Below are 11516 nucleotides of genomic sequence, written 5' to 3' on the forward strand. Positions count from 1 at the left end.
TTATATAATAAAAATATATAGAAATAAATAAATTACTATGAATCATATAAAATAGTAAAAGTAATGTGCTCAAGGTGATTACTATAACAAAGATAAAAAAAAAATAATTTAAATATTGAGTTGAATATGATGTGGATGAGAGAGATAAAAGAAAACGAAGTAGAGGTAATGTCCATGCTCTAATAACATTTATATAGTTAAAATATAAATAAAATAAAAATTAATACTTTAAAAGTAGATAGCTAAATTGATGTGCATTTAACAATAATTATAATATAATTAATTTCTTTTAAAAAATATAAAGTCGTGAAATTATTGGCCCTACCGTTGATATAAAGTCACGGAAGTGTAATGATATTATTCTGTAATTTATTGTCACAGAAATGTCACAATTTTTAAAATATTCATAAAATTTTGTTGCAATTTTTGTTATTATATAAAGTGACAGACGTATTATAGTATTATTCTTTAACTTATTATCACAAAATTCTCACCAACTCAAAAAAATCACCAGTAAAATTCTGCGGAAATAATTCTGTATATATTTTCGTGACTTTTTGATAAAAAATCACGATTTTTATTAAATTAAAAGACTAGTATACCTTTATTAAAAAGTCACCATTTTTATTAAAAAGTCATCAACAAAATTTATATACCTTCTAAAAATTAAATTAAAAAGACTATGATAGTTTTATTTAATCTAAACAATTAGATTTATTTAAACAAAATTAAAAGTTCAAAATTAATCAGCATGGTGATTACACAAAACACATGTAAATAGTTCAAAGTTAATCAGCATTGTGATTAACATTAACAATTATGAATATAAATAGAAATAGAAATATGCCTCTTCATTGGCCAATTACGACTCAAATGGAGAACTCATGTAATAATTTATTTATTTATTTATTTTTAAGACGTGGGAACCCGCAGCCGCTACCCGAAAGTGCGCACTGGGTAAACCCCGGCCGAACCTAATACCCTGCAAACCAGATCCGACAGGAAAGACACACTAGGCGAACCACGTGTGGCAGGTGGACCTGAAGCGTCGGGGGTTTAAACCCATGACCTCACGGTCACGAGTCCAATCCGTACACCACCCGGTCATCCCTTACGGACAATAATTTATTTATTTATCCGGATGGAATCTTGGTACAAAAGTCAGTCAGGAGCATGGTCAGAAGTATGATTTATTGTGAACATGTAATTAAGTCAATCATCAGCAGCCTAACCCCAACCAATCAAATAATTTAACGTCTGGTTGATTGCGATTTGGATTATATATCTTTTGTGTTTTTCGTTGTCATGGATTTGGTTATAATAATAATAATAATATTAATTCATCGGTCCCACGTAATTTGTCCACTCTTTTTATTTCAATTTATTTTACATAATTTGTTATTTTTTTAAAAAAAATATAATGATACACTTTAATCACATCTTAAAATTTATTTATAATTTTTTTAATCTTAATTAAACTATTTAGTCATTTTAATCTTAATTTATAATTATTTTTACTAATGCACTTTTTAATTATTTATTTATTTTTTTATCGGAACTTCTTAATTACTTATTAATTTTATAAAACGTTGTGTCCCAACTAAAGTGGACAAATTAGCTGGAAATGACGGAGTAATAAAATATTGAATACTACCTCCGTCATTCAAATCTATGCTCACTTTTCTTAAAATTAGTACATTTCTGTACATTTTTACTATAAAAGGAAAAAGTAACCATTATTAGTCACTTTTATTAAAACTCGTGTCCGATCAAATGAGCACACATTTGCATGACGGAGGGAGTGTAATATTTTAAAAAATAAATAAATTGTTTTATCTATTTTTTATGAAAAAAAAATATTTTAATATAAATTACAAATTATGAAAAGAAAAATGTACAAAAAAAAAATTAGTACACCCTTGTTCATATCCATTTTGATCACTTAATTATTTATAATTTCGTTAGTTAATTAACAAATCCTCAATTTGACTTTTGCATGCATGCATGCAAGCAAGCAAGCAAGCGGCGGACATTAAGTTTCGACGAAGCTGGCTATATATGCATGGTGATAGTGGTCAGCGTCATTTGGTAAACTGCTTTCACCAAATCATTATTTGATTATTAATTAATTTTATTTTTTTCAAAAAAGAGCCAATTGAAACACGCATAGAATATTTTGATCGAGTTTAATTTCATTTTCCGCATGATCCAAATGTGTATAAATACGTGCTTGTGTTTGCATGGCTCCTCAACCTCAACCTCAACCTCAATCCATCCATCTACAATTAATTAATTATTTAATTAATTAATGGCCACCCCGGGTGCCGTTGTGAGTGTATTAGTATTAGTATTAGCGATATCGAGTGCGTTGCTTTCGGGCAGCACATTGGCGCAGTCGAGTCTGACGACGGATTACTACAAAAAGACGTGCCCGAAGGTGTTCGAGGCAGTGAAGTCGGTGGTCAGCCGCGCCATAGCAAAGGAACGCCGCATGGGGGCGTCCCTTCTCCGACTGCACTTCCACGATTGCTTCGTCCTGGTCTGCTCCCGGCTACTACTTATTAATTACTACTTGTCTACAGTGACGAAACTAGCATCTAAATTTCGGAGGCAAAATGTTATGATTTATTTAATATTTAACCAATAAATTTAAATAAAAAATAATGAAAGAATTATATATGAATTTAGATAATTTTTTGAAGGAGGAGGGAGGGGGCGAATTGTATATAAATACATATCATAAAAAATTGGATTTGGGAGGTCAATTGCCCTCAAGCCCTAGTATAATTTCGTCTCTGCTTGTCGATCAATGCTTTAATTATTATAAATGTATATATCTATATACAGGGGTGCGACGGATCAATACTATTGGATGACACGGCATCGTTTACGGGGGAGAAAACGGCGGGACCAAATAACAACTCAGTGAGGGGATTCGATGTGGTGGACGCCATCAAGTCTAAGGTGGAGTCTTTGTGCCCCGGCGTTGTCTCCTGCGCCGATATCTTGGCCATAGCCGCCCGTCATTCCGTCGTTATTGTCAGTACTAATTCATTCATGAATTATAGTATTATATATACTACTCCTTCTGTTATCCAAATTTATTTTCATTTTTTTTTTTAATTCAAACTTATTTTTATTTTTATTTTTATTTTTAGTAAAAAAATACTATTTTTCTTTTTACTATAAAAGGAATTTTTTTTTTATTTTTATCTATTTTTTTTTTTTAAATTTGTGCCCGATCAAATGAACGTACTTTTATACGACGGAGGGAGTATTATGTGTAAAGGATTTCAAACATGACACTTACTAGCTAGTACTACTTTAATTTAGCTGGGAGGGCCGAAGTGGGATGTGAAGGTGGGTCGGAGGGATTCGAGAACAGCCAGCCTATCGGCAGCCAACAGCGGAGCGATTCCACCCCCGACATCCACTCTAAACAACCTCATCAATCGCTTCTCCGCCAAAGGTCTTTCTACTAAAGACATGGTTGTCTTATCTGGTAATCAATCAATCTTTATAAGTTATAGGTTGCTGATCCCGTGTTGACTCAATCAAATTAATATGGTACTGATTTGATCGGGTCAACATATGATACAAAGACAATAAGTTTATATTATATACTATTATATCATTATTTATGATACATTATATGTTATATTATAACTCAACATATAATATTTTATAACACAACATTATGCAAATATATATATTGTATGTCTGATCCGATCAAATTAGTATCATGCTGATTTAATTGGATCAGCACCTATCCGCACCCATCCTTTATTATATCTATCCATTACGTGTATATGTATATAGATGGGGTTAGGATGTTTACTTTGTCAAGTCAATACCGTACACATTTGATCTAACACACTCATCTCAAAATTGCTGTAAATTTTATGCTGATCCGATCAAGTCAATATAGTAATGATTTAACCTGATCAGCATATGCTATAGAGCTGACTTGTATATGTTCATACATATCTCAACATATAACGTCTTATAAGATAATATATGTTGATCCGGTCAAATTTGATCGGATCAGCAGTTGACCTATGTCCTCACAAAATAGATGTTGTAAGTTATATATTATGTTATACTTTATAATATGTTTATATGATGTGATATGCCATATATATTGTATTAATATTTACCATGTAGGTTGTCAATTGTATTGTGCCGTATGTATAATCTGTTCATTATACTGAAATTACAATATATTATTGTACTATACTGAATTATATAATGTGTTATGAAAATATATGTTATATATGATATTAACATGTTATGTTGATTATCAGCTACTTTCTTTATAAATATATGCTGCAGGAGCACACACAATAGGGCAAGCACGATGCACGACATTCAGAGGGCGCGTGCACAATGAGAGCAACATCGACGCATCCTTCGCTCGCACAGCTCAGAGAGGATGCCCCCTAACCGGCGGCGACAACAACTTGGCACCTCTCGACGACAGAACTCCTACGTCTTTCGACATCGCTTATTACCAAAACCTCGTAGAAAAGAAGGGCCTTCTACACTCGGACCAAATCCTCTTCAACGGCGCGGGTGCTCCTGCCCAGACCGATTCCCTCATTCGAACCTACAGCAAAAACCCTAAGGCCTTCAGCGACGACTTCCGCGCCGCCATGATTCGGATGGGAGATATCTCACCGCTCACCGGATCCCTTGGCGAGGTCAGGAAGAACTGCCGAAGGCCCAACTGATCTGATCAGAATAATATATATGAGACAGACCAAGACTAAAACTAAGAATCAATCAGGAGTACTATATGTTGAACCAAGATTTATAATTGAATTTAAGACATGTTTGATTTCATTTTGTGATTTTTACATTTTCTAAATTGTTTCATGTCCCAAAATTGGCTTCTTGCTTTGATTTTATTGTCTAAGAATGCTTTGTTTATATCTTCCAATCAATTCGAATTCTATTCTTAATTAATTATTATTATTTTTAAGAGAATCCATTCGAATTGGACTCGTGTTGAAATTGTTAGAATATGAAACTAAAATTCTTTATTTCAATCATAAGAATACTTACATATTTATAATGATATATAAATCGTCTAAACAAGACAAGAAGCCTACGATTATCTTAAATAAGATAACTACCATAAATATAATAAATTGCTTCTAAATATATTTTAACACTCCTTCTCAAACTCAATATATGATGAAACAAACTTGAGTTTGTCAGAACCGACCGAAAAAGATATAGCCGAGATCTTCCACGTACGAATTTGAATTCGCCAAGATTGATTGAAAGTGTGTACCCGTCTACTGGATCAGAGTCAGAAACAGAACTCTCAACACTGTTAGAGCCGGAAACAGGACTCGCTCGTTCACAACGGAACTAGAGCCGAAAATAGGATTCGCTCACTCTATAGAGCTAGAGTCGGAAACAGGACTAACTCGCCCACAACATAGCTAGAGTCGGAAACATGATTCTATCGCTCTCAATAGAGTTAGAGTCGAAAACAAGAGTCTCAACAACGTTAGAGTCGAAAGTAGACTCTGTCAGTGGAGTAGTAGAGACGGAGACGACATGAAAATAATAGCATGATCGTGGATAGAAGTAAATACATTAATAAAATATAAAAATATATACAAAATATAACTGGTTATGGAAGTATCCGGAGAGAATTGGGCTCTGATACCATGTTAGAGTATGAAACAGAAATTTTTTGTTTCAATCATAAAAATACGTACAATATATAAATCGTCTAAGACAAGAATTTACGAATCTCTTAAATAAGATAACTATGATAAATATAGAGTTGTAATGAATAAATAGGAAGTTAAAAGAAACAAATATATAAATGGGACCGACAAGGAAAACAATTTGCAAAATAGAAATTTTTTAGGAAAGAATATTATAATAAAAAAAACAAATAAAGAGAGGTATTTACTTTAAGCATTTAATTAAAATAAGGTTATTTTCTAAATTAAACACGTAATTAATACGCATTTGATTGTTTTCTTTTAAAGTGATTATTGTTTTAGTTTATAGTATTTCCTAGTTTCCTGTGAATGTGATAAGTCGACTGTATTTTAGATGTTAGGCAATTAATGGTGTTTCTCCGGCGAATTACGATTTGCGAGCATTTCGTTTTCTGCTTTGCTTTTGATTGCTGCAATCACAGGATCTCCGAACCGACGCATGCTTCTCTCCTCCTCCCCTGTCGTCTTCCTCTCTATCCGTGCTGGGGGAAAACGAGGAAAGGTGGTGGTGAATCAATTGCGCTGCTTCATTTTCTGCGGTTTTTGTCTGTTTCGGTGATTTGTTTGGAAGTGTGATTGCTCGGCGTTTGGTGCACTTCTATGTGTTTTCATGTTGAAATTTACGTCGGATTGTTTTGATGTGAAAATATTCTGATTCTGTTTTCTTTGGAATTGGATATGGATTCGTATTTTTGCTGAACGTCGCTTTGTTGGCAAGGTTTGTTCGTGTTGGATCAGGAAAGGATTTGTGTTTATAGTTTTCTATAGGAAATTAGGAATAGGTGAGCTTGATCGCGTTGTCTGCGAAGGCATGATGATTGGTGCAGGCAATTTGGATCAATGATGTACAATTTTTGGTAATTAGATTGTAATATTTGAATGGAAAAAGTATTTAAGAAATGAGCATGTGACAATTAACAATGAACCATTTAAACCAGGATTAGTGGGTTCTATTGATCATTTATTTCACGGTTAAGTCTTGTGGATGAAACAGGTTATCAGAAAGAAACTTCAGTCTGTAGCAAAACTACTAATAATCATGGCATACTGAAACTGGAAATGCTTTTGATTCTTTTTTTTACATTTTAGGTGATGCCAATGCGTTGATGTTAAAGCAAGAATCTGCTACTTGGTGTTTTGAAGTTGGTTATTCTACATGCTGTTTTTGGGTCGTATGAGCTAGATTTTGGATGGATCAATTGTTTTGCAGCTTATAGGTTCATTTCTTAATTATGAACAATTATTATGTACAGCTCTAGTGGTGGCACAATTGTATTAGGCCTGTTGATAGTGTAAAGAAACTTAAGATTCGAACAATCCTGCTGATCCACAATTGGAATTATTTTGATAGATGTGGCATGTAACACATGTTGAAGCACTTTCTATTTCGGTAGGGCTTAGAATTTGTAATTCACAGTAATAATTAGATTACCATTCTTTCGTTTTTGTTCTGAAAGCTTTGCAATCATCTGTGTCCGGCTGCTATGTATATATTTTGCCTTACCATGATCATGATAGGATGACATTTCATTCTTTTATTCATTGTCCAGTGAATCTCCTCACTAACAATTGTTGTGTAACCTTTCAAACAGCGTGCTGAAGTTGACGGACTCCTTGCAAAACTTCTCATCATTTACCCTGTTGGATGTCAAAAGAGGGGAAGGGTATGCAGAAAGATGTTCTTTCAAAATAGGAATTCTTGTTCTAACGATCTCAATGCTGCATCGTTCATTAAGTTACCTTTGTTCACTGTAGATGAGAGTGAAGACATAGGCTTCAGATTAAGTGGGTATTTTTCAAGAATCTCGTTGAACTTTAATAGTCCGGATGCATTGTGCAGTGAGGGTTGAGCCTCTTCTTAAATCCCCATGCTTGTGCATCATTGTCATATACAATAACTTGGATTAGTTAGTTGACAGCACTTTTTTTTCCCTATGGATAGTAGTAAGTTTAATGTGTTGATGGAAAGATATGAATTAGGAAGGTTATTAGGTCAAGGAACATTTGCAAAAGTTTATTATGGTAGAAGCATACAGAACGGGCAGAGTGTAGCCATTAAAGTGATCGACAAGGATAAAATTTTGAAGGTGGGGATCATCAGCCAAATAAAGAGGGAGATATCGATTATGAGGCTGGTCAGACATCCTTATATCGTTCACCTATATGAAGTCATGGCGACGAAAACTAAAATCTATTTTGTCATGGAATATGCTAAAGGGGGCGAGCTCTTCAATAAAGTGGCTAAAGGGAGATTAAAGGAAGATGCTGCAAGGAAATATTTTCAGCAGTTGATAAATGCAGTCGATTTCTGCCATAGCCGGGGTGTCTATCACAGGGATTTGAAACCCGAGAACATATTGTTGGATGAGAATGAAAATCTGAAAATTTCTGATTTCGGCTTGAGCGCCCTTGCTGAGTCGAGGCGTCAAGATGGCCTCCTTCACACCACATGTGGGACGCCTGCTTATGTAGCACCCGAAGTAATTAGTAGGAAAGGTTATGACGGTGCAAAAGCCGACACCTGGTCTTGTGGGGTGATCCTATTTGTTTTGCTTGCTGGCTATCTTCCATTTCATGATTCAAATTTGATGGAGATGTATAGAAAGATTGGGAAAGCTGACTACAGATGTCCCAGCTGGTTTCCTCCCGAAGCTCGGAAGCTGCTTTCAAGAATTCTGGATCCCAATCCGAATAGTAGGATATCCATTGCAAAAATCAAGGAGAATTCTTGGTTCAAGCGGGGATTAACTCTACCTTCCATAGGTGAGTCTTCAAGTGAGAAGTGCCATTGTAGCACCTCACAAGAAAACCAACAAGATATGACTAGACTTTCGAACCTCACTGCATTCGATATCATATCCATATCATCTGGATTTGACTTATCAAGTTTGTTTGATGGGCCTCGCACGAGGAAAGAAGCTAGATTTATTTCCCGGAAACCAGCTCCGGCTATAATCTCAAAGCTTGAAGAACTTGCTAGACGGATGAAGCTGAGGATTAGCAAATGGGATGCCGGATTGCTGAGGTTAGAAGGATCGAAGGAAGGTAGAAAAGGGGTGTTATGCATTGAAGCTGAGATCTTCGTGCTCACTCCTGCTGTCCATTTGGTTGAAGTGAAGAAAACAAATGGAGATACGGTAGAGTATCAGAAAATACTCAATGAGGGATTGAAGCCCGGTCTTCGTGACATTGCATGGAGTTGGCAAGGTGAAGAAACACAACCTCAGCAGCAATCCGAGGACAGACGAGCTTGATCAACTACCCTGATACTCTTTCTCGGCTAACAAGGTATGTTCTTCACCTGCTTCTATCATTTGATGTTTCACTTTGATGGATCCTCCAATACTCTTTTTTATGTATGTATGTATGTATACCTCAGGAATACGAAATCCGTACCAGCCAGCAAAGCGGAGAAAGACTAACTACACTAGTCAACGTGTATACGGCAAAACATTTCAATCAATCACTAGTAGCAATGATCATGACAAACCATCTTCTAGAAAGGTGTCTTTGTTTGTTGTGTGTAAGAAATGCTTACTATATGATACTATACAAACAAAGGAGAGTTAGTGAGATCGATTATTTCAGTTGGCCCTTCTCCTCTGTTTTTGCTGCTGCTGCTGCATGAATTGATTCTGTTGTAGCATGACAAAGGAGTGAAGATTTCGATGACCTCGGGTGAATGTTGGTTCTTGTCAGTTCTTGGAGACCCGTCGGCAATGATAATTGACATTGTTGACTGTGGCCCGGTATTATGATCATCTTCTCCATTGATCCGAGGCGAATTCCTATTCCTATTCCTATTCCAATTCCATTGTGGGGATGGGGATTTATCGACATTGTTGTCGTTGCCATTTTCTTCATCTCCCAGATCTTGTTCTACTTGCACTAGGCTGCTTCTCCTTGCCGTTTCTATTGTCGCTCCCAGAGAAGTAGCGTCGGCATTAAGAATACCATCATCTCCTTCTCCTTCCTCTTCATCACAATCATCATCATCTTCTTCTTCAGCATTTGTGTTGTAACAGGGCAACTCATCCATGGTGCTTACACGGGTTCGTGTTTGCGAGGGCAAGGTCGGGCAGCCAGAGATGTGCTTTTGGTATTTTGTCGAAAACAAGTTGACTGTGAGACTCATACTGAATGAACGAATAGAACAACAACCACAATCGTCAAGAAAATGTTTGAAATGAAGAAATATTTTTAAATCGTCCTGCTTTAACAAATAATAATCAATTTATCACTACTGTTTTACTTAATCTTATCATTTTATTACTTCCAAAAAAAATTGGGAACATTTGAAATTGGCACGACAAATAAAGAATAATAATGTTAAAAAAGTGAAAATAGTTTTATTAAAGGATCGGAGAGTTAGATTCGTAAGAATAGAAATTGCAAAATGAGACTATTATTTTATTCAATTCCTTAGTAAATAAAATAGTATAATTTATTAATGATTTAAGTAGGTAGGTAGGTAGGTAGGTAAGTAAATGACCTATCCCAAGGTGGAAGAGTGAGCATGGTCCAAGCCAATTTGATCTTATTAGCCAGCCCTGACAGAGATTTGAAGCCAACCGCTGCCTTTCTTACGGCAAGAGACTCGACGGGATGCTGCCAGGCCCACTCAAACTGAAGGGCAGCAATATTCGTCGGAAAGCCATAGATGCAGAGCACCATTTCCCATGGCCGTTTCCTTTTCGTCCTCCAAGCCCCACTCCCGATTTCCCCGTTGTGCTGCCGTATTCGCCTCCGTGGATTCACCGTATAACTATGGTGGAATTCAATCCAATCGAAAATTACAACAAAAAAAAAAAAAAAAAAGGTAACGATTCGATTCAATTCAATTCAAATTCAGATTTCGATCCAAGTTCTTACCCGATGTAAGTGTGGCCTTTGAATCGAGGGCAGAGCGACGTCAGCAAATAGCACGCGAAGAATCCTCCTCCCCTCTTTTCCCCATTATCGTTTCCAGAAATTAGGGTTTCTGGAGCAGCAGATTTTGGGGATCTTTTTCTCCCCATTTTGATCTTTAACACTGTTATTTGAATCCAATGAGTTCCTTCGGTTTGTATAGACCAGAAATTCGACCGTTACATCAACCCTTTTTTTAATAACCATATTAATTATTAATTGCTCTAGAATATTTGAAATGCGGGCTTTACAAGGAATTGATTGAAGTTGTACTAAGCCCAATCTACCAACCCAAAAACAAATCATCTTTATAAACTAAAATAAGTTGTTTGCTCTAAAAAAATCATTATTAAACATATATATATATATATATATATACAATTGGGTCTGTTCCGAACCGGATTCGAATCCGTTATAAATTTCACCGATCTGAGACGTCATTAAAATTTAGATTCGTATTATATGATACCGGATCCGGTATTTATGGTTCCCATCCGGAACCACTGGATCCGGTACTATATATTATATATTATTATTTATTCTATTACATCATTAAATATTTATATTATATTTTGTAAATTTAAATTTTTTGTCCAAAATTCATTTTATCCAAAACAATCAAGACAAGTTCCATCAAGACTTACAATTTTTTTTTTCTAAGTTATTTTAAATTTGATCTAAAAATATTGAACCCAACATTGAATTCGAACGGGACCGGATCCGACTGGCCGGATTCAGTCCATATTTTTCAGATTCCAATGGATCCGAAACCAGATCCGGAGCCGAATTAAAAGGGTGGATCCGGATCTGAACAACCCTAGTTGTGGATGTCATTTTCATCAAGCATATGTCTAAAAAATATTG

At 35.4% G+C, this 11516-nt stretch overlaps 3 protein-coding genes across 3 annotated transcripts; 2 read left to right on the top strand and 1 right to left on the bottom strand.

Annotated features, from left to right (window-relative positions):
• Positions 1 to 2237: 2237 nt before the first annotated feature.
• LOC127253589 (peroxidase 4) lies at positions 2238 to 4842 on the top strand. Its single transcript, XM_051278243.1, has 4 exons — positions 2238 to 2539; positions 2848 to 3039; positions 3334 to 3502; positions 4333 to 4842. The coding sequence occupies exons 1-4, from the start codon at positions 2309 to 2311 to the stop codon at positions 4728 to 4730; spliced, it is 990 nt and encodes a 329-aa protein (XP_051134200.1). The 5' UTR covers positions 2238 to 2308; the 3' UTR covers positions 4731 to 4842.
• Positions 4843 to 7678: 2836 nt separating this feature from the next.
• Positions 7679 to 9222, top strand: LOC127253516 (CBL-interacting protein kinase 18). Its single transcript, XM_051278148.1, has 2 exons — positions 7679 to 9032; positions 9124 to 9222. The coding sequence occupies exon 1, from the start codon at positions 7679 to 7681 to the stop codon at positions 8996 to 8998; it is 1320 nt and encodes a 439-aa protein (XP_051134105.1). The 3' UTR covers positions 8999 to 9032; positions 9124 to 9222.
• On the bottom strand, positions 9159 to 10762 carry LOC127253517 (uncharacterized). The gene is made up of 3 exons (XM_051278149.1): positions 10617 to 10762; positions 10237 to 10509; positions 9159 to 9880 (listed from the first exon to the last, which is right to left on the bottom strand). The coding sequence occupies exons 1-3, from the start codon at positions 10760 to 10762 to the stop codon at positions 9292 to 9294; spliced, it is 1008 nt and encodes a 335-aa protein (XP_051134106.1). The 3' UTR covers positions 9159 to 9291.
• Positions 10763 to 11516: the final 754 nt, after the last annotated feature.

This window comes from Andrographis paniculata, unplaced genomic scaffold (genome assembly GCF_009805555.1).
Source record: "Andrographis paniculata isolate CXL003 unplaced genomic scaffold, ASM980555v1 Contig51END, whole genome shotgun sequence".
Lineage (NCBI taxonomy): Eukaryota > Viridiplantae > Streptophyta > Magnoliopsida > Lamiales > Acanthaceae > Andrographis > Andrographis paniculata.

Bases quoted from the DNA above. Each gene is read 5' to 3' on its own strand.
- LOC127253589 (XM_051278243.1), top strand. From the start codon at position 2,309: ATGGCCACCCCGGGTGCCGTTGTGAGTGTATTAGTATTAGTATTAGCG. The intron at 2,540-2,847 runs GTCTGCTCCCGG...ATCTATATACAG, and splicing joins TCCACGATTGCTTCGTCCTG to GGGTGCGACGGATCAATACT. The intron at 3,503-4,332 runs GTAATCAATCAA...TATATGCTGCAG, and splicing joins AGACATGGTTGTCTTATCTG to GAGCACACACAATAGGGCAA.
- LOC127253517 (XM_051278149.1), bottom strand. From the start codon at position 10,762: ATGGGGAGAAAAAGATCCCCAAAATCTGCTGCTCCAGAAACCCTAATT. The intron at 10,510-10,616 runs GTAAGAACTTGG...ATTCCACCATAG, and splicing joins AAAGGCCACACTTACATCGG to TTATACGGTGAATCCACGGA. The intron at 9,881-10,236 runs GTCATTTACTTA...TCGTTCATTCAG, and splicing joins ACTCTTCCACCTTGGGATAG to TATGAGTCTCACAGTCAACT.
- LOC127253516 (XM_051278148.1), top strand. From the start codon at position 7,679: ATGGATAGTAGTAAGTTTAATGTGTTGATGGAAAGATATGAATTAGGA.